Here is a 23826-nt window from a genome sequence, read left to right on the forward strand (position 1 = left end):
TCAATTAATACATATTTTAATGAACGACTATAATTACTCCCAGTCAACATATTTTTGGTAGAATAGGTATTGCCACACAAATCTGATCTCCTTCTTGGATGAGATTAGAAGAGGATGTTATATAGTGATGTTTTAGGCTTTCACTTGTCAGATGTAATAAACTGATTAAAAAATCCCAAAAAACAACTACCAAGAAAAATTTCTTAAGTGGGTTCTGAGTGGACTAAAAGTTAAAAACCCCACAAAGCCCCCACGTTCCAAGAGGCAACTGTCATTGAATACTTCTAGAATACTAGCAAGGCTGCACAGGTGTCAGTACTAGCATTCTCTTATTCAACATATCCTGCAATAATCTGGAAACAGCTAGACACAGCTAGAAATGTTCCTGAACATACAATAAGTAAATAATGATGATGAAACAGTGTTTTGGGTCACTTGGTGGGGTATTCAAATCAAGGGCATTTTAATAAAATCAAATGCAAAACTCAGTCTGAGAACAGTGAACACAAGCTACACTTAAAAGTAAGAGCAACTATATTCTGAAAATGCTGACTGATAAAGATATGAGACTTCAATACAAGATTACAGTATAATGCTGTGGAAAAACTGGGAAAAAGCATGTTTTTTTGGTGTAAACACAATAAAATTGTATCACAATGAAGCAATTAAGGGGACTTGACTTTACGTATGACACTGATAAACAAAGACATAAAAATGCATTTGTGTCCAAATTTGAAAACAAAAGGATGACAAAAACCTAGAGATGTGAAAAAAGAGCCACACCAGTAATGCAAGCATTAGAGAAAAAGGCATGCAGTGAAGGAACTTATTCTGTTCAGATTATAAAAACCCCAGAGGACATGTGCTAATTTTGAACTAGTAGCAGGAATGGAATAGTTTTATGTTGCTACTGATTCTCATTGTCCCTTGATAAATGGACAAAAAATACAGTATGTAAAGGAATTTTTAATCAAATTGAGTAAGAGCAACTTGAATAAGTGGAACAAATGATCAGCGGGAAATGGTGGTCTCTCAACCTCTTTAAATTTTTACACCAGACCTAGATATCTCTCTGGAAAGCAGGTTTTAAACCCCCATAAATTCCTAGGCTCAATACAGTGACAACTGGTGAAATCAATGGCCTATGATATTCAGAAGGCCAACTAAATGACATAAAATATCTTTTGGTCTTGGCCTTAAGTGTTAGGAATTTACACATTATAAATATTTTAAAATGTAAATCTTATACATCTTAAACAGGCATGCAAAATTTGTGGGTACTTTTGACTCTGGATTTTTCATGCCTTGATTTCCTCACACAGCATGAAGAAAACACTTCTGTAATAATACATTAAATCATTCTTTATTAAGCTTTTGGTTTCTGTAACATTGAATACTAGAGAAAATCCCCATGATGGTAGGTCAAAATTCTGTTTTCAGGGAAAGGTTTGAACAGTATCCAGTAAACAAGGGATTGGCACACATAATGAACAAAGAAGATAAAAAAATATATTGATTGGCTGTTCTCTGGATACTGTGTGGAGCAGGAATGCTGTGAAATAAAGCACACATGATCCTGTAATGAAAAATGTTAACATACTGTTTCAGGGGAAAGGGGAGTAAATGAAGATGCTTGCTTCAGAAATGCCAGAACTGAGGTTAACTCTTGATTAACTGGCTACCTCAGTGTAGCATTTTGCACATATACCAAATAACACTGTACAGTTGCACAAATACACAATACTCATAATTATTGTCTAAATAACTTACCTTCCTGAAAGGAAGGAAAATGTTCTGATGACTAACTTTGCTGAAAGCAAGGCCATTTGCTTGCCCTATCATGCACTCCTTAAATCCCCTGCAATTTGTCAACTTTGAATACAATATTTCTCCAGAGGCTACCAATGAGTTCTTCACATTTTGCTCATGTCATCCATTTTCCATTTGATTAGTGGAGACCTGAAGTAATCTTTCTGCTTCACAGAACTAAAGCCAACACACAGGAAAATAGCAGTATCTAGGTACAGTTCTTGGGGACAAAGGTCTTTGGGGATGGTCAGGGTGTTGGTATCTTAGTGAAGTGGCTGAGACAGATGAGGAAGAAACAAACACCGAGAATAAAAAAAGGAAAGTTAGGAAAACAATGAAGAAAGACAAAAGAAAACAATTTTGAGAATGGGGAATAGAAGAAACCTACAAGATGTTGAAGGCATGGTATAAAAAGTGAGAAGACAGAAGTAATAATTTGTATGGAAACATGGAAGAGAAGAATGCAGTTCAATGTACTTCTCAGAGGTAGGTCAAAAGATGGAAAGTGCAGAACATAATGCAAGAATAAAAATAAAGATAAATATTTATTCATATCTCATTTTCTTTTGTGTGACAGAATTTCTGTGATTAATTTTTATATTTCGCTTTTATGAACCTTTCTGTTTAAAACTATTTACTTAAACAATGTGTATCTTAAACAACATGTATCCCCATATTAAATGATATATTCTTCTAAAGACAAATAAGTGATATTATTCTAAGATTTGAATACTTACTTCTCTGACTTTGTTAACATCTTCTAAATAATTTTTAAAATGTTTCTTTCAAAGTCAGAAATGCCAGTGAATGAATGTTTGACCACAAAAATGAATGAGCCTAAAACTTTTAAAGGTGGCTTTGGTGCCAGTATCTTTTCAACATCAACTTAATTCAAGTGCCACCTCTTATAATCTTCACTACTCCCCCAAAACTGCCAGGGTTAGTGTTCATGTCATTAGAAACTAATGAAAGGTACAGACTTTAATTTGATAAGTTAAAACTCCTTCAAGGTCTAATGTCATCACTTTAAATGTGGCATAAAAAGAGTTATGGAAAGGAATGATTGAAGCTTGTGGCTGTACTAGCCTTGATAGATTTGGAATTTCCAGTTCTGCTACTGGAAGCAGAAAACCAAAACCAGCCAACCAACAAGCTTATAATGACATTAAAATGTTTCTAATTCCATGGGCAAAAGGATCTCTCTAAAAACACAGTAAAAATCAAGTACGTTATTCTGTACCAGCCTCTCTCTCTCCCAACCTCATATCCCTTCCAATGTTTACATAAAATTAATGGATACTACCTGTACACTTTACAGCTTTTTACTGCAATACCTCCAGCTCACTCTATGTAAATATTTTGTCCATCATTTGGACAGTAACTTCCCCTTGAGTGGGACATTAGGAGCTCCACAAAAACTGGAAACTGAGTAGAAAAGAGAAACTCCCTTCTGGGTCCAATCATTATTCTTTCATCAGATTTTGTTGAAAGTAGCTAAAAATCAGAAGGTGAAAATAAAAGGACTGCATAATCATATATCCCTAATTTTCTTAGGGAAATCTGGTTAAACCCCCTGTTTCCTCAAAATTTAAAAAAAAAAAAATTCTCTTTATATTTCCACATTAAAAATACATTAAAATTAAAGCACGTCTCATGCACTGTTCTCTCGAGAAATCATTTCTCTCCAGAAGACTGAGATCTAAAGACCACAAAAGGCTTCCAGTCACATTGGTACACAGAAAAAGAAAAGAACAGTGAAAGGTCATCAAGAAGATGAAGATGAGCCTCATATTTACAAACCAGGACATTTTTAAACAGTTGTTTCCCATGGATTAGATATACAATTACTGCAAACACAGGCCTAATGAGCATACATGAACATCTCCATCTCTTCTCATTCATGTTAATTAGTCTCATTCATTCATGTTCATTCTCTGATTGAAAAGTGAAAAAGGAAGATCAATTTTTGAGTTTTTACAGTGAGTGGAAGACTCATAGTTTCTATAAATTTAGTATACATATATGTAAAGACTTTGCAGGTGGCAGCTTCCAGGACTGTATCAGAGGTAGCAGGTGATGTGTCAGGTGGTTAAGAAAGCAACTACCCAAAATCAAACGCTGAACAAAGAAACCAAATCTACTAGATGATGTTTATAAATAAGAACTGAGTTGCAAATCTCACATATTGGCATATTTTAAAAACAAGCCAAATAAACTGTCTGGCTTCCCTCCAACTGCACATTGATTAAGACTAGGTGAGACAACACCAGGAACAGACATTACTCCTCTGAGGATGCGATGTACCTGGAAAATATGGTACGATGTGATGCTGAAGCTGATGAAAGTTCATCCCACATTTAAGATGTTTCCTTATCCCTGGATCAGAAGGTGTAAAGTGACTAAAAGCAAGATGGTACAAGCAACCTTGCCAGCACACAGGCCTTGACAAAATAGAAGTGGGCGATCAATGATATTTTAATGGTAGCAAGATATACAAGATCTGTGGTATCAAAAACACTCTTGAGTAGGATGAAAGAACACGAGGATGAAGAGACTGTAACTTCTGCATTTCCCCCTTTTTGTCTTAAGATAGAAGACTTCTCTCAATATTGATGCTATTACAGTAGAGGAACAGAACATGTGCAGTCTGGCAAATTTAGGAGGGATCGCAAAACTGTTTGCAGACTCACTACAAATGACCACACAAGCCCTTTTCAACCATCTGTATGAAAGTATTCCCAGGAGACATGCTAGAGACAGGTCATCTATGGCTGGTCTGATCAACCACATAAACAAGTGTACAAATTCCTTGCAGTACAATTGGTCTACAGCTCATAATTATGACTTTTCTTGGATAGTTGCCTGATTTTGTCTTACACTTGTAATGAATGTGGCATTTCACTGGTACTGTAATACTAACACTAGATGGTCACAAGGATATACTGAATAAATATATTTCATAACGGCAATTCCATTTTTAAAGAACATTCACATTTTAGCTGCCAGAAAATGGCTATCTTTAATTTTGCTTTTATTTAACCATCAGCCTCTAGAAGGAGTAGGGAGTAATTTTAAGACATGTAAAAAAGCTAAGAGACCATTAGATTTATAGAAGTCCTGAAGCAGATTAAGATAGGTACTTAATGGGATTTCAACAACCCTAAATAAGTTAGATACCTAAAAATCATTGGAAGTCTTGAGAGGTAGGTATCTGAATGACTTAGACATATTTTGAACACTATTTCCATATTTGTTTCCTTCTTATCAATATTGCAGTATTGCCTTCAGGAAAAGTTATATGCAGAAAGCTTTTTCTTCTCCTTTCACATATTGACATTATCCAGCTTGATTTTAAAACACATCCACACACAGCTACACTTGGTAATTTAGTAAATGTGACAACTTTCTTATCTTTTAGAAATATAATTGAATTACCTTTGAGGCAGTTTGGATTAAATTCTGTGACGTCTGTATATCTCCTATGCCCCCCATTTCTTAGCCAAGGTATTGGCCTACGTCCTTTACTGATATGAAAGAATGCTACTCCTGTGAGGGTGTTGGTGATACAACTGTGCAGATACTGAGGTGAGGATTTACCTCACAAGCTCTTCTCTGTGTTCAGAGCAGATTCAGGTGAATATCCTCCAGATCTGCTTGTAGGATCACTGAAAAAAGGGAATGTTAACACCTTGAGTTTTTGAACACCTTCCCTTGCCGTCAGTTGGGAGTGTGCTGTGTGTTTTGCAGCAGCCAGGTTTGTCAGAGCAGGCACCCATACTGCTGTTCCTGCCCCTTGGGAAAGCCACGGCAAGGTGGGTGCCCTGCTGTGTATTGCCAAGAGAGTTCAGTCTGGTATAATTTCTCAGATTATTAGAGGTTCCTGATCTGAAGAGGATTTGGCACATTCCCAGTTTGTTTTGTCGAGTCATTGTGTTAGACCAACCAGTATTAAATGAACTGTGTTCTAGTTAGGCTATACATCTTGGTCAAGGGGCTTCATATTGCTGATCCTCACACACTGACTTTGGATCTATTAAACTCACAATTCGAAAAAGAAATCAGTCTAAGGGAGTAATCACCTGTGCTCCTGTAGCAGCACTATATTTTCTTTGATTTTCTTTTGCCTTTTTGCCCACTTTCAGGAAACAAAACCTGACCTATATGGAGTGATCCACAAAGAAAAACAAATGTAATTATGAAGCAGATGTATTTTTATAAACAAGAATGGAATATATATTGTCTGAAGTAGAAGGCAGAAGATAGATTGCATCGATTTAAAAAATGCTAGAAAAAGTGAATGAGGGTTTCTTAAAAAAAAAAAGAAAGTTTGTAAAAAACGAACAATTTTAAAAGGTAATAATTAATAAATTTGGAGCAGTAATATAAAATATGCTTCTCATCAGATGAATATCTTAAATATTGACCCACAAATGATTTTCAAATTTCAAATAATCACTGAAATAATGTGATATCTTAGTTTGTCTTTATGTCTTAAATTAACATTGCAGAAGGTTAATACACATCAAACAGTAGGATTTTATGAAGCTCTATATAGGAAAAAATTGTAAGACAACCTTTTGTTTTTTCAGGGAGGGTAGCAAAGGGAGGGCTGTGCATAGTTTGTTATTTTTTTTTCGTTTGCTTTTAAAGTAGAGTACTGGTAAACATATTTCCAAATATTGGAATGAAATATCACTTTGCAAGAAAAATACTGATTTTTATTATTATTTACCAGTATTATTGTTTACCACAAACCAACATTAAGCTTATTTTATTCTTGCTAGAAAATAAGATAGCAAAGATAAAAATGTAGCTTAATAGATTAAGAAAAAAATACAGGCACTATCTGATAGACCACAAAAATCTAGAAAAGTTCAAAATGCTTTCAGTTAGGCACAAAAATGCTGTTAATGATTAGCTGCATAACAAGAGATTTATCTCTGTCTTTTTTTCCTTTCTTTTGTGTGTGTGTGTGTTGCAAAGGCAACACAGACACACTGCAGGTCTGTCTGTGCCATTCCTAGGCCACTTTCAGGCCGATTGAGAAAAGCTGGAAAGTAAACACAGGTGTTTTAAAACTGGAGCGCTGTCATGGACAACCACAAACACCCTTAACTCTGATGTGGCAACGCCTCTTTCCCGCCCTCTCTTTTTTAAAGCATTATCCAAAAAGAACATGTCAAATGTTTCACCTTTCACCACCTCAAAATAACTTGGAGCTTATAGCGTTGTTTGGCAAGTGTCAAGCAAAGAGATCATTTTTTCATTCCTTTTCAGATATAGCCAACTCCAAATCAGTCACATAAAATAAAGAGGCATTCTATTTCTAATTAGTTTATTTTCAGTGTCCACTGATTTACCTGCAAGCACTATGTTTTAAGTTGAACATTTCCTTCCTCAAATGCAGGTCAGGTTCCTTGTTTTCATGATTGAGGTTCAACTAAAAAGACAGTGAGGGGATTTTGCAATAACGAAACAAGATTTAATTCCGTGGGTAAAAGAATAAATAAAAAACTTAACAACAAAAGAGTGCCATAAATCCCCCAAACCAAAAGAATAAACCTTGGGTTTTTTGATTATTGTGCAAGAATACATACAAAACTGAAAAAGTACTTGCTTTTAAATTAGCTGTTCTAGAAAAAAGCATATGCTGTTAACTGCCATGAAATACTGACTAGCTAGAGAAAAAGTATGGAAAGTAAAAACAGAACAAGTCCCCAGAAATTATGCAGCCCCTACTCACTTATGTAGCTGGGGAGTGTGGAGGAGAAAAAGTAATATATCAACAAAAATGAAGCAAATCCTGACAGTTGCAATTTAATTCTGAAAAGCTGTTAAACAACACAGAGATGGTTACACTTGGGATGAAACTAACAATCTTAGCAATACTCCTTGCCTCAAAATGCAGAACTGGTTCATAATCTAAATATCAAAATCCAGCTTCAGCAAAAATCCTGAAATCTTATACTTAAAGCAGCACAACCCTCAGAACTATACCATCAGCAAATGTATTGCAAACGAATAACACTGCTGAAAAGTTAACATACGCCAAAATCAGGTCTTACTTATTGTAAAGGATGATTTTTCTTTCCAGCCTCAGCCTTCAGATTCCAGAATGATTTTCTTTTTGACGTAGACGCTTACACACACCCCGGTTTCAAAAACCAGACACCAGACTTACTGTGTGTTCTGCGCTCCAACTTAAACAAACACCAACGACTTCATAAGACAGACAGCGCTCACGCATACATTTATTTATGTTAGGACACAAGTGAGATTTTTCTTTTTTCCAGATTTTGTCCACTGTGGTAAAGATGGTGTTATTTATTAAAGGATCTGTCTGAACAGCTTGTCTCATCCCCTCTTAACTTCACCAGGCATTCAAAAGAGTTCACAATCTTATTACACAGGCCTCAAAAGGTGACATGCAAAATTGAACTTTGTACTAAAACTCAGTTATGATTATTTCCTTTAAACCATTTTATCTAATTTTTGAGCAACATTATGAACTACTTTGTGTATTTTTTTATTAAATCTAAGCAATAACACATTTAAAGCTTGGTCAAGAAAACTGAACCATAGCAAATATAAAGCATCAAACATCTGCCAGCTGCCAGTATCACTCACAGTGCTGTGCATTATCTAACAAATACTTAGAAGAAATCACACACAAAAACACACTTATTAAACTACTCTATTTAGCTTCATTTTTTGCTATATCTTCATTAAGCAAACATGACATGAAAGTAATATACCATTGAGACTATTATACATAATAGATAAATTAAACCAAACAACATTGTGTATAAATTATCTTGTTCATTGGCTTGCTTTAGAAATACCTTCCTCCTAAAACAGGAGGGATTTATGCTTGGCAAAGCAACATAGTTTAATGTGATCCATTAAAAAAAAAGTGCACTAGTACAATAATGGAGAAAACCATTGAGCATTCTCGTAGCAACAATACGGAGACAGCCAAAAAGGGAGAAAAAAGCTTGTTGAAATAACCCTTTTTAAGTGCAAAAATTTCACCCTGTAAAAAGATGCAGCAATAATGGTGTTGTTTACCTGCAGATCTGTGAAGTCTCAGAAATATGTTTTAAGCAAACGAACTGAGTTGGGGGATCTTTATCAAACCACTAACTACCATGAAACAACAATGACAGATTTATCCCTCAGCACTATGGTGACCCCCTGGCCAAAAGCTAATTTCTCATTCCTCCAGTCTTTTGTATTCAGTTATTACTCTGTCACAAAACAAGCTGATTTTTAAAGCAAGAAACTTGTAGCCCCATTTTGAGACAGGATAGTGTTTTCATCTATATCTACATCACAAGATGTTGTGTACACTTAGCTTTGGGCAGTTATTTGATGCAGCTCTGGAAAGCAACTTCTTTTTTTGTGTGTGTGTCTTAAAGAACAAGGAGGAAATATACTGTAAAACTACAAAAATACTAGTAAGCTGTAATTGTGACAAGTGAGTTCTACTTAATGAAACAAACTGGGAAGCTGATTTTGTCCTTTAAGAAATGGGGGAAAGAAACCTCACGAGAAACTGATAAAAAACTGATTCCTGATGATCTGATTTTACTCAGTGGAATAATAGGTACCTTCCTGTGTGAGGCTTACTGGATTAGGCCCCAACTTAACAAAATGTTGTTTCTGGACTCAGACCTGCTATGCTATGCTTCAGGACATAATGAAGCTTTCAGAGCTTTAAGTTCTAAAGATAAGGGTCAGAAAGGAAACAATGTAAGAGCGTGAAATAAATTTGTTGCTGCTACATCAACTCTGCCTGGTAATTTTTCTCTAATTACTAAAGAAAAGAAATATGGTGTCTGATGTCACTTTCTTTAAACATAAACATATCTCAGCAAGACTGTGAGTCTTTTTCTCCTAAAAAATAACTGAAAAAACAAAAATATGAGAAGCAGACATTCCTTTGTGAGGACAAAGTTAATAAAACATTTTATTTGGGAAATAGACATGATACAATTGGAGTTTGAAGGTGAACTCAGCTCTAATATTTAAAATTTGACAACACTTGTCAAAAGATGTTAAAATTGTTTTGTGGTCCAACAAGTCACTAAGCAAGAATAATTTTTAAGCAGCTTTTCTTTTTGTTTCAGTTAAAATTAAAATCCATGCTGTGTAATCCTTGGAGTCAATCTGTAATTAAGGGGATTTGAAGAGAGACCACGCACTGCATTAATGATAAAATTTAATATCTGTTTTAATACTCTAACATAAGAAAAAAACCCTAAGCAACATACAAAAAAGCAATAATCTCCCTACTTTGTGTGAATGCAGCATACATACACCATTACTATGTGTAGCAGTGATGCTGTATTTGAAGTCAGCTTTTTGTTTATAGACCAAATGTTTCAGGATTTAGCATCTACAGAGCTTAAACGTCATCTGCTTGAAAGCTGGCACCCAGATTTAACAGGCTAGATAAACAGATTTTATTTTATCTAGTTTGGAAAACAAGTGTTTTTGTTGTTACTGTTACATAGCAATTCCAAAGGGAAGGAGTTATCAACAGCACTTCCCAGGTTTCAGTCACTTGCTTCTCAGTCATTCTGCCACTGTCCTCCAACAATTGGTGCTCAATTGTAAAAAAACAGGAACAGATAACCAACTAAAACCAGTTAATTTTATGTAATACTCTTAAATGGTTAAAATCTTAAAAAAAAAAGAATTAAAAAAAGATTCTTGTTATACTAAGCCTCTCCTCCAGACTACATGCAACGAAAAGGTTTAAAATCTTCAGGTCTTTGAAATGCATCTAGCTGACAACAAATAATGTATTCAAATAATTTACTGAGAGTAAGCACCACTGAAAAGTGGAGCAAACAGAGTTCCATTTTAAAACTAGAAACCTGTGCTAAATAGTTTTATCTGTTCAGACGATGGGATGAAGGATTATAGATCCGAAGAATTAAGTAAGAAACATAGTTAAGGTAGAGATGATCTTAATGAGCTTTTGTGGGGAAAGGTTTTGAAGGGATATGTTTATCTATTATCCTGATAAAGGATAATAGATTCTTTTAATGTTTACATCTAGGATTTTGTCCTGTTAAAATGTCTTCTGGCCTCAGCTCCTGTGAAAGAACTAGCAAAGCATCAAGGTACTCTCACCAGGTCTTGTTGTATCATGTAAGACAGCTAGTTTACAAAAAGAAATTTTAACAGAATTTCCTCTGATCTCTATTTCTTACTAGTCCATATGAGTGTATAACAGCCTGGGGCTTCAGAGATTTGGGACATAGTCCCATGAAGTACACGAGGAATTCACAAGCTGCAAGCTTGGGAAAGAAGCATGAAGGGCTTAATTTTCTCCTCAAAATTTAGATGCTATAACAATAACTATTCCTGTCAGCAGAACTACACTCCAGCAGTCAGTGTGACAAGTGTGTGTGCACAGAATCTGGCTTATATTCAGATACATACAAGATCAGCTTCAGTGTTTAGAAACCTGGTCCAAACGCTGCTTCTAATATAAAAGAATAGTGGAAATTGTATTCATTTTTTAAAAACAATACCTCCCAATTTTCAGAATGTGTGGTCAAAGTATTTGTAAACAATGAACTCTATATGCTAGTCATACCATGACGACCAGCTTAATAGCCCCTCCAGTAAGGCAGATATTTCTTTAATACACAAATTAGCATTGAAATAATCATCTTGACTGTGATCCACAAGGAAATTGGGAATTTGTGAAACTGTATGGAATCTAAATAAATCCAGTAAAACTGTGAAAGATGACATCTGTTCTTCAGTTGAGAATCAATTCTGGAGATGAAAAATCCAGTATCAATCAACACAGTTCAGAAAATGAAGCCCCTGAAGATTTCTTTACATATTGAATCTAACTAAAAATGACATTTTGGTCTTAGTGTTTAATTTTAAATTGCAAATTTGGCTGCTCAGCAGCTTAATACAATCACTAATACACATTAATACCATGTTCAAGCAACGTGATATACACTTACTTACTGTTACATAATTGCATTGGTTAGTCAGTTTCCTACCCAAAGTTTAACGACAGCTCTTTTCTCATTTTACCCCTCCTTTCCTTTTGTAAGATAGATTTACCTTACCATTAAGAGAGGCTGCATTTTGGAAGTAACAACACAGATGACTAAATTTTGGAGGCACAGAAAAAAATCAAAGTTTTAATTGCAAACACTTTAATTTTGAAGGAGAAATCAGATCTTCTTTGAGCTTTTGCAGTGAAAATTTCCTTTTTTTTGCAATGGTAATAAACCATTTTGATTCAGCTACATGACAGAGCTAGTCATGCAGTGTTTCTAAATATTAAGATAAACCTAATATATGCTGAGTTGAAATCCTAATACATTGATATACTTCTGCTGATATGAACTTTACTTTACACATTGCAAGACTTCAAGTAATAAAAAAACATGTCAAATCATATGTCCAGTTCTATCTATGCTTGTGTTAATCCTGAATAGGTAGTACATCAGGGTGTCTTAAAAAGTCACAGGACTTTTTAAGGTTAATGTCTGGAAACCCAGAATTAGCTAATCATCAGATTTACTACTTGACCCCTAACATACAGCTCACTCTGCTAAAGCTGAGAAAAGCCCAAGTCCAGATACCATTCCAAAATCTCATGAGGAAAGCTGTGGAGATCTACTGGAAGACAGATGAGAAAGATTTTACTTCATCAAGCCCACTTTCACAGAAGGAAAAAAAAAAAATCAAAATAAATCCTCATCGATCCTTTACTTCTGGTCCTCAAGCATTTTCCTGATGAGCTGCATTTTGCTCGGGTAGAACTGCACACCTGCTGCACAGGAGTACGTCTCTTCCTCTCAGCAACCTGAACGTGTGAACAGCAATGCTCACTTTTCCATTACACCTCTGTGTGGCCATGTGCATGGAAGTCAAATCAGAACTTTCCTCTTATTTATGGGCAAAAGGGAATTTTAAAGGCCTCTCAATAATCTAGGAGCACAAGTGCACTAACATCAAAAATGTGCCTTTGCACCAGACCAAATTAATACATGGGAATTAAACAAGATAGACAAAATGATTCCTAACTCCTCTGAGTAAGTGATGGCTAAGCACCAAGCTGCACTTTTCAGACATAAACACTTTTGAATTAATCTCACTTTAAAATCTGAAGTTCCTTGCCTGGGAATAGGGGATATATCCAGATTGCAGTAAAACTATAAATAACAGCCAACATGTTAGACCTTGAGGCTTCTGAATCAAGGGCAGTCTGAAGCTTTAAGGCCATACCAAGATCTAATGTTTCAGTGTCTTCCTTCAGCATCTGTCCCCCTTCTACTCTGAAGCACACTTCATATAATTTCTTGTATACAAAATGCTAGGAAAAGGTCCTCCGATTCTGAACACATATTTGCATACACTTAAATGTACAAAGGCCAAATATTCCTTTTTAGTAAATACTAAAAAATACAAAAAATACTGAAATGCTTATATTGATCCTTTATCCTATTCTTGGTTTCCTGTACCCAAGATCTAAAGTAGATTCTATCAATTCTAAGAGGTGTTTCAGATAAGGAGGTCATCGATGGGTCAGAGCAATACCTTTGGTATTTAATGACCCTGTAGCTTGTCTTTTGCACAAGAGCTTAGGTTACTACCTTTTATATGTTTTATTGAAGGACAAATAACTCACATGTCATCATGCATCCAGGCTCAAGATTTTGTTTACAGTTGCTGTTCAAACAAAACAGGATCATTTTCCTGTGCAGCATAAAAAATGAAGTGTATGGTATGACACAGGAAAAAAGATTGAAAATTAAGATTTACCACAATTCTTTCTGCATACATGGATGACAGAACTCATATGGAGAAATAAAAACATTAATGAAATAAAATATAATACATAACCATGATACTCCTCCTCTTCATTAATGAAATTTGATATCTCATCTCCAGCATAATTTAATACATTTAATATAATTTGATACCTTAAATAATGAAAAATACTTAACTTAGCTAATTATTTTTGGCACTTTTAAAATTTTATTATCGTACAATGCTGATAGGTATTTTGAAAACTGTGCCAGTACAGATTAGGCATAATGTTAACAGAAAGTGATGCTAAGGCCACCTTTAAACATAGCAGAAAGCAGTTACCTTTTCACGTAAAAAGTAAGTTCAGATTCAGGATCTCTGAATTTAGTTTGGAAATGTGTTTTATAGTACCTGAAAGTGGCAAATGAAGAAGGAATCCTACTTATAGTAAGTCTGATACATTAGGCTTCATGATTGCTTTAGAATTAGATGAACATATGGCCTTAATTCCTGAGCCATATAATCCTGAAATGAAGGCCCATACTAGTAGGAAAGTAATTTTTTTTTACAACTGTTTGAAGTGCAGCAATATAACACCTTTTCAGAACTTAGAAAAGTTCATAGTGGCACTACTTTGACATTCTATTGGGCAGAAAGAAGGGAAAAATGAACCCAGGATTGGTGTGACAAATTATACGACGGGAGATGGTGATGAAGATTTTAACTACAGTAAGAGTTACTGATTTTATCAAAACTCACCTTTCCCTATAATCAGAGAAGCATCATAGAATTGTAAAGGTTGGAAGAGGTATGTATGGTCAAGTGCAGCAATTAACTCAGCACTGCTAAGTCCGTCACTAAACCGTGACTCTAAGGACCACATCTACACATTTTTGAACACATATAAGCAGCTTTCCTAACATGACTGTGGCTTCTAAAGTATGTTTTGCTTATGTATCAGACTCTGTGATTCTAATTTACAAGACAGTGATGCATTTCAATGTATTTTAGAACACACAATTATTTTATCACAGGTTTAAGGCATGGCTGTCACTGCTATGGAGATAAGGAGTAAAAGAGCAGGTAGCAAACAGCTTCATAATTTGCTACAGGATGTCTGTATCTGTTTCATTTCATCTTCAACAACTTCAGAATATACTCCTTTATATATCTACTCTTTATATATATATATATATATATATATCTTTGGAATATGTATTTCTTGAATACATATATCTGAGGTCTGACCCAGGCCCATAAACTGCTCCAGTTTTGAAGTCCTTTAACAGAGTTTAGACAAAACCCTAAAAATGCTGCAGAACATAGAAATGTAGCACCCTTCAAACTGTAAGACCACGTGGCAGTGTAACTCAGTAAGGAAAAAGCTACAAGAAAGTCAAATGTATCAATCATGCAAAATGGGATCAGTTCTAGTATAAGGAAAAAGAGGTGTGTGAAAACACTAAGTATTTCTAAAATGCTAAGTTAATATGCACAATTGTTAAATAAAAACATGGATGAGAGGTTCTTATTGACATGGTCATAGAAACCTATTACCATGAAAGAGATGATTCTTTGCATACCAGAAATGATGAAGTGAAAGCAGCCTAAATTATTGTGAGAATGATAGTCCAGATTTGGTCACCTGACACCACAATATTGCATTCCAAGAACCTGCTGCATTGATTACTTCTGGTAATCAAAAGCAGTGCCACTGACTGACCTTACAGGAAAACAACTTCCACCTGTGAAATGGAAGCCAAAAAATAGAAGACTTGACCAAAAGGTTTGAATGACCACATCATCAACAATGAGAAAGAGGGCTGTATATGATATATACAAACAGTTGATGTTTGAGATTGTCATGAGTAATCTGGTTCCAAGAGAGATTTGAAAGCTGTCAAATAAAAAGCAAGAGACCTGCATGGATTGTTAATAGAAAGCTAACACGAAAGCTGGCATCAAACACCAAGTGTGAATGAGTGATGATGAATTTCTTAATGCTTAGAACTGAATCAAAGTTCAGCAAACATACCTGCTGTGGTTAAAAGATGTTCAGCATCTATTAAAGGAGAGAAAAAAAGACTTACACTCCTTGGGCAAGGTGAACAACCCCTTTGAGCTGAGACATTGCTTGTTCATTCTACCAAGATGCATTCAGTGCCATTCCTGGGCAACTTTTTACAGCAATATGAAGCATGCTAAAGAGATACAGTGCTCTAGACAAGCATTATCAATTATACAGATTCAACTCTTAGGATGGACAACTATTGTTCACTTGTATCCATATATTGTTTTGGTTTGAAACAATTCAGAAAGACTTGAGATCACAGTAGATAAGAAGCACCAGTGTTCGGTCTTCTTTTATTTGAGCGGAGTCCAAGAAACCCTGAGTAGCTGCTGTGAGAGAGCGCTGCACACACAGGGCTGTGGGCACGCCAGATGGTGCAGTCAGTGGAAGGACAGCCTTAAAGCTACAGGAAGGTGGCACGGCCAGTGCAGCCAAGGAAGCATGACATGAACTTGGGTATATCTATTTGTTTCCTTCTATTTGAAAACAACCCAAGGTTTGAATGCTTTCAAAATTCTGGCTTGCAGCAATGATTTAGTGAACAAAGAGCTGTACAAATGTCCCTGACATCTATCCACACAACCACTTGATGTCATAAGAAAATGATGCTGAAAATCTGAAAATCTGCTCTTCTGATAAGCCAAAAATAATGCAAGTACTAATGTTACCAAACATAATTTCTTTTCTACTCCCAGGTAGTCATTTCATATAAACCAGATTTATTGAACTCTGGAAGCCTGTGTTTCTGGGCAGCTTCACTCCTAGTGAAGAGGAAACATCTCATAATTTTATTCTCATGTTTTCCATCAGAGGAAAATATTGTATTATTTGCTCATGGCACATTTAAGTAATTATTCTAACTTTAAACTTCCTACACAAGATATTTTTGGTCAATGAATACAAATGTCTATCAGTGCTAAAAAATTATCTACCAGATGTGAGGAGACTAAGAATGTTACTGCATTTGTGAACAATTTTCAGTCAAAACCTACATAACTAAATAAAGCCTACCAGCTAGGCTTGATGTATTAAAAAAAAAAACCCGATTAATAAAACTGGTCACTGATTGTGATACTAGCAGATCAGATTTCTGATTCATGGTCAAATGCATACACTAAATTAATCACTTCCTGCCTATAAGGGATACACTTAAGCAAACTGTTGCACTCCTAAAATATATGACAGCAGATGAGGGAGAAACCCTTTGAGGCATCCCTTGAGGATCTCCAGACCTGAATGATGAAATTTGGCTCAATAGAAAATTGGGTCCAAGGAAACTTCAAATGACTACTTTAAAGATCAGTCAACAAGTGCTCACATTTTTTCCACTGGGCTTGAGAGGGAACGTTGGTCACTGTAGGATTATATGAGTTATTTTCTGCCTCTCCAGAAATACAGTTAACTTGGTGGGCTAACTGTCAGAGTCTATAGCAATAGCTTTTGGAGACACTGTAACTTAAAGAGAAATGAGCACAGAAAATTATTATGGAAGTGGACCATGGACAGGATGACTTCTGCAGAAGTTTCTGTGGCCTCATTTTAGCATTCATTTATGGCACAATGCAACAGTTCACACTGATATCCTCTGAGATGTGTGGTGTTATTTAGTAACACCAAGTCATAAAGTGACTAATCATTCTTCTAGCATGGATAAGACTGGAACAGACTTGTGTCTAACCTCAGTGACATACTTTAAGACCTTGTGATTAAGTGTTTCTGGGTGCAGCAAAAGCAAAGGCTCTCTTCAGTGCAATTAAGATTGCAACTGTCTACCCTGTCTGATAAAGTGTCTAGAAGGCAGCAATGGAAGAAAAATGTTTGTGCATTCTCATTCACATCCAGGTTGTCAGCAGCATGCTCCAAGTTCTACTAGTCTTTTATTTTCACCTCTGCTATGCAATTAAAAGCAATTCAAGCATTAAAACCTCATTAAACATCCACTTGTAGCAATCTCATGTGCTTTATAACAAGTTTTATTGACAGGGTAGCAAAATTTTCTCTCATGTTGCCCAGGCATTAAACTGAGGGCACATCCTGTGTTAGGGTAGGTACTGATGAGAGAAAGGAATTTATTAACCCTTTCTACAACCTGAACAACTCTTCTGAAAGCTGAGTAAGAGGAATCATTCTTAGGAGAAGAAACCAAACTACTGAAACAGCTCTTGCAGAAAGTTAGAAATTGCTGCTTACTTTGACAAATCCTGTAGTATTTTATCCCCATGTAAGTTATGGGAAGAATAGCATGAAGGACCTTTCAGGATTAATTGTAACAACATATTATTTGCTGGAGATAACCTCCAAGAAGCCTATTAATTATTCCCATTGGTCCTGAAATGTTCCTTTAGTTTCAGAAAAACAGATACAGACCATAAGTAAATCCAAGAACACAGTGTATCTCCTCTTACTGAGAGACAGATCTGCTATCTACTTTACCCCTTCCTTTTCCAATATGAAGCTGGCATTCTATCTTCAAACACACCTATAAAATCATTTGCAAATGTGACAGCAGTCCTTTTTTCTAGATAGCAGCACATGACATCCAGGATGAAAAGCATGATTGCTTTTGGGTTAACTCCACAGAGTGAGCTCTTGAGCTGAGCTTTCACAGGTTGCTATTTTGTTAGATACAGAGGGAACAGTGAACATTGGCCAGAGGAATTCATAACAAAATGTGTGAGAAAAGGGGAACTGCCCAACATATGAATATTGCTGAGGTGCTTCATTGAAAAAAAAAAAACAAACAAACCGAAAAACAACCACTGTAAATAAAAAGCAATATGTACCAAACAATAACACCATAACAACTGGATCAATAGCAAGTTTTAAACTCTTTGCAGTGTCTAGTTACTTTGTAGCTAGGAGCTGAAGAAAGGTGTAACACACATCTCACCCGTGAACAACACAGCATTCATCTGTTAGCTGCAACATGCAGGCAAAGCAGCAGCTGTTTTCCATCATCACTGCACAGCACTGCAGTAACTACAGCACAACAGTGGCAATAGCTGAAGGTGGCAGAGAGGTGCCCTGGATGTGGCTGAGCCTTGACACATTCCAAACTCACATTCCAGCTGTCCAATGAATTAATGTCATCTCTGCTGCCCATGTAAAATTATTATGAAAGGATGAAATGAATAACTATCAAAATGTAAAAATTATATGCTACACTGGAATTTGAATACCCATCACTGATTCAGACAAGTTTCCCTGGATTATGTTTCAAAAGCATGTGTCTCTGTTGAAATCAAGGTCTTTATAGCCATAAACCAGCTCTAAACTTATTAAACTTATGAAACTTCAGCTCTTTTGATTCTGGGAATCAAAAAGAAGTTAGTAAGATTTATAAAATGCATCAAGGAATACTTAAATTAAGTATTCTAAAGTGGCTTCTTCGCAGGCATCATCACTGGAACAACTACCAAACTGCTATGCATTGAGATTTCCTGCCCTTGGCCTGATTCTTACATGGCAGCAGAAAGCAAATGACATCATGCACAGTTGCTTTATGACACTACTGTAGACAAACTTCTGATGGCCCCTTCAGGTCACTTTCTTGCCTCTAACTCTATTATATTCTTAATAAAACTACAAAAGCATGTAGGATAAATCTACAAAAAATCACAACTAAAAGGAAAGGTAGACTTTAAAAAAAAAAAGCCAATCATAACAAAAGATGTAACAAACATCTCAACAGCTCTAAAGAGATTAATAACCCTTGCAAGTTCTAATGACACTATAATTGGATGGAGTAACGTCAGTTAGTCAGTAAAGGTCATCTGATTTGTATATTGCCATGAAATAGTCCACTTCTTTTCAAACGTTTGCCTTGAAAATAAAACTAGTATGTCTCTGATCTTTAAAGTAGATTAATAGCTGCTTTGAAAAGAATATGCTACCTAATTAGAAATTACAAAATAGAGAAGGCCTGTGGGAATAAAAAAAAAAAACTTCCTCTTTCTATTTCAGTCAAGTCCAGTTAAATATTTTTCATGAAATTTCACATTAAATTATTGGTTTCACAATAATTACTTCCTGTTCTTCTTCAACTCAGTAAAAAGGACATGTGCACTGGCAAAATTTTTATTTTTCTTTAGAAAAAGTGTATTAATGAAAACTCTGAACTTGAAAATTACACACTACAAAGCTAAAAACAGTAAAATGATTGAATATTTGAAAAATAATAAAAAAGCAGCAATTCTTCCACTTTTCTATGTTTAATTGAATCAGTTGTTTCTGTGTATTATGGGAATACATTTATCAGAATCAGTAGAGACCAAATGTTAATTATGAAGGCCAAGAAAAAAATGAATAATCTCACATATAGACCTTGACACATTAGAACTGCAAAGCACTCTGAGATCTTATTTTATGAAAATGTACTAAGAGCGCAAATGTATAGACCCTTAGGAAGCAATTATCCCTAAAAGATTTAGCTATAATTCAATGTGAAATATAATAAGAGATTTTAAAAAATGGTTTCATAAAGAAGAGGATTATTTTACTTTAACTATGGAAATAAAGGCCCACATGCTTCTCCGCATGACCTCTGTGCAGCTATGGGCATTGCCTGGAGGGAAGATTTGAAATTGGCCTTTTCAGTCAATTAATACAATCCCCTATTACCAATAAGGATATTACTAAAAATTAGGGGTGCCAGTTTGGCATTGTGGGGCTGAGTGGCCCTCAATACTGTAACGAATTTTCTATGCAATACATACATTAAATATGGAAATTTTAAATCACATACTACTAGTATGTATGCAGAGGTTAGTTAAGAAGAGCTATCTTGCCAAGATGTGCAGATGTTACATGGCACAGTAAGATGAAATAGCATGTTACAATGTGCATTGCATGCCTTCTGTGATATAAGTTTTATTTGTCACATTATCCTCCGGTGTGACATGGAATCTAAATGTGTAAAACAAAAATCAGCAAAAGAGTGCTTATATCATCCTTGTGATTTCCAGATCCTGAACCTAGCCAAATTACTGCCACCACACATCTCCCACAGTCATAATGTGTCTCCCTGCCTCTGTGGCTCACTCCTGACTATGGATGGCTACTGTCTTGAAGGGTGGCATAGCCCTGTGAGCTGATATATTGAAAAATAAATCTGAAAGCTTGCAAATTATTTGGCCTAATAGAGCCTAATAGAGTGGACTGAAATTGGTTTCTTGTGGACTAGTCTTACACTTTTTTCCTTCCAAGCAACTCCCTACTGTGAAATGATTTTAAAAAGTAAAAAAAAAAACAATAGCCATTGGGTTTTGTTCTTACCTGTATTTCAGAGTCCCATAGAGGTAATGATTTCATCTTTTATCACAAACTTTCACACCACCCCTAATCCAGTTGATCCTTATTACTTTATTTTTATCCAGTTAAGATTGCAAATATTCCTTCACCACAACTGACGTTTACACTTCTGTTACTCCCTTAAGAAAATCTAAAGCAGATCAAACTCCTCATTCAGAGGATACATCTTTTGCCAAACTGAATCAACAGATTGCCTCAATGCTAATTAAGTGTAAGAGAATAGGAAAAATTACGGGCTTTTTAAAAAGAAACTTCTTTGATACAAACTGTCCTGGACAGACTCAGAAGAAATATCTGGATTCCTTCTGCTGGACTGGTTAATAATACATAGCACAATTCCTCAGTTTGCATGTGAAGGTGGTTAAAATAAAAGTAATTCCTTGGATTATGGTGGCAACAAAAGCTGAGTTGATATTTACCCTGGACCACAGAGACAAATGATGTGTCCTATTTCTCTGAAAATGGACAAATGTCCAGGAGGTGCTCTGCAGTGGAGAGGGGGCAGGATGTGATGCTTGGGTCTGTATCTGTGCTCTGTGTGCAGCCTTGCAAGAGCTCCTGAGTGCATACAAGAGGCAGGAGGTGACAGCCAAGAACACGCGGGTTTCACAGGGAAGGTGTGTGACCTGTCACAGGGCTCTGGCTGGTTATTTCCTTCTGTGGGAGCTGTGCTGCTGACAGCAGCAGGAGCGCCCCAGCCACCTGCAGCCAGCCCCAGAGCCCTGACCAAACCCACTGCCAAGTGAGTCTCTGACATGACTTTCATCCTTACTGGGCATCAGTTTTCGAGGCTGTTTTCACCACACTGAAGCGGGTGATAAGCTTTTCATTCACATGAGGTCAGGATGCATGCTCATGTGCTGTATATCAAAGCTAACTACCATTGGCAATATTTCCATGGGGCATTTAAAAGTTTTTGAGGCCAAAAATACAACCTAGCCTTTTCAAAAACATTCCAGAGGACCTGTACTCACTGTCGATAACAGTAATATGAATTGAGACAAACTCTATGGAGCTACAATATTAAAAAAGTTCAACTTACAAAAAATTGAAAAGCAGTCTTTTTTCTTCCCCAGACTCTCATCTCTAAGAGACTATGATCAATTAACCTTTAACTTTGAAAAATAAAAAAATTCCTGTGACAGTCAGAAATGAAATTCTTTAAAGATTAGGTGCTGAGAGAGCAATATCAGGCTTAGAATGAAATCCTAGTAATGCTCTGAACTATCAAATCACTTCTTGCTCTGAAAATATAATTATTCCGTAAGTGTTATGACAGACAATATTAAATGCAAAAAGCATAGCTTAAATAAAACTTTTTTCTAGCATAAATGCTCTCTGCACAATATTTTCAATGACACAGAAAAAACAAGTCAGCATGCAATTAATGAAAAACAATACTATGTTCAGTAAGAAGCATGCTTGACAAGCACTAACTTTTAGTGACACCAGATTTAAAATAATGCTGTTATTGCAGTCAGAAACAGCCCCTAAATGTTTATGATCTCCATTTCTAGTCATCTGTTTTCAGTATTACAGATCTGATTTTGCAATATTCACTGCAGATTTTGAAGGTAATTATAAATCCATGGAATATACAGCATATGTGCAGCACACAGCCTCTCAATTTATTATTATTATATTTATTGTTTTTCTTATTGAGAAATGTCAAACTGCACAAGGATTTACTTCTATTCTTATACCTAGCTTCAGACAAGTTTTTGTATGTATAATGATGTTCCCCAAATTAAAAAAAAAAATAGAAAAAAGGAGGCAGATGAAAAATCTATCTTTAAGTGAGATACCTTTGGATCTTACCATCTAAATCAAACAATTTTGAAATGACAACACAGTATAAACAGAATAATTTCTGTATATGTATTGTATCTCCACTACCGATAAAAGAGATTTTTAAGAATAAAGTGGCTGAAGAGGTGTGCACAATGCTTGCACATCTTACCTGGCACAGTCTCTTATCCTGGCTAGCAATGAGATTGCAGGGTATGTAGCTATCAATTCCACTGACATTACAATTTCCCTTTCTCAAAGCGGCAATAACCTGTCACTTTACACTGTCCTTTCTCTGACCCTCTCCCGCCTCACGGCTCATTTTTATTCTTATTGACAAGACTTATTATTCCTCCTCCCAATTCCAAGTAGCTACTCTTTTGCAAATAGTAGTATCAACTATGTGGTCACTAGTAGTATCGGTCAACAATGTTATTAATATAGCACACACTGCTGGGAGCAGATCAAACAGCCGTGCTTTAAAATATTAGTTTTGCAAAGGTACCACGAGGCAAATAATTCCAGTTTTCTTCACCTTATACAATGTAATATTGCAAGGACAGATCTCAAGAATTTAGTGTTAATTACCAGCCCAATAATTTGGAGGATATGTTATTTTTTTTTCTTGTTGCTTTCAAACACAAAATAAAATAAAACCATAGCAGAAGGGTGCTGTATCTGTGTTTAAAGAAGCAGTTGTTGGCAAACACCATAGCTCACTTCTGCTGAAATGTACACAACTGATATATGCAGCCCAGAAAGCTGGCACCAGGGGCTTACAACCTTAATTTGCCTGCAAGAAGAAATGGAGATTTACCTTCAGAGCACGTTCTTGATTGTTTTCAGCAGTCATATGTCTCATGTTGTTTGCTGAAGTCTGGTTCTGCTCTTTCAGATGATGAAGCTCCTGCTCCAGCCGTTTGCACTGCAACGAGGAAAGAATCCCATTAAGTAGAGGAGTGTGGGCATATTTTTTTTCAACAAGCCAAAAGACTTACCGTAAATAAGCCCATCACCATTTCTGCAGCAGTGAATGCATCAGACAAAAGCAA

General features: G+C 35.8%; 1 protein-coding gene across 2 annotated transcripts in view; it reads right to left on the reverse strand.

Annotated features, from left to right (window-relative positions):
- The window catches only part of MIPOL1 (mirror-image polydactyly 1), a 185695-nt gene that overhangs the window by 73841 nt on the left and 88028 nt on the right, over positions 1-23826 (reverse strand). For both annotated transcript variants that reach the window (XM_021542717.3, XM_021542715.2), the window contains one exon: positions 23592-23699. In XM_021542717.3, coding sequence (XP_021398392.1) covers positions 23592-23699 — 108 coding nt within the window. The remainder of the gene's footprint in view (positions 1-23591; positions 23700-23826) is intronic.

The sequence above is a fragment of the Lonchura striata genome, chromosome 6 (genome assembly GCF_046129695.1).
Source record: "Lonchura striata isolate bLonStr1 chromosome 6, bLonStr1.mat, whole genome shotgun sequence".
NCBI classification, from domain to species: Eukaryota; Metazoa; Chordata; class Aves; order Passeriformes; family Estrildidae; genus Lonchura; species Lonchura striata.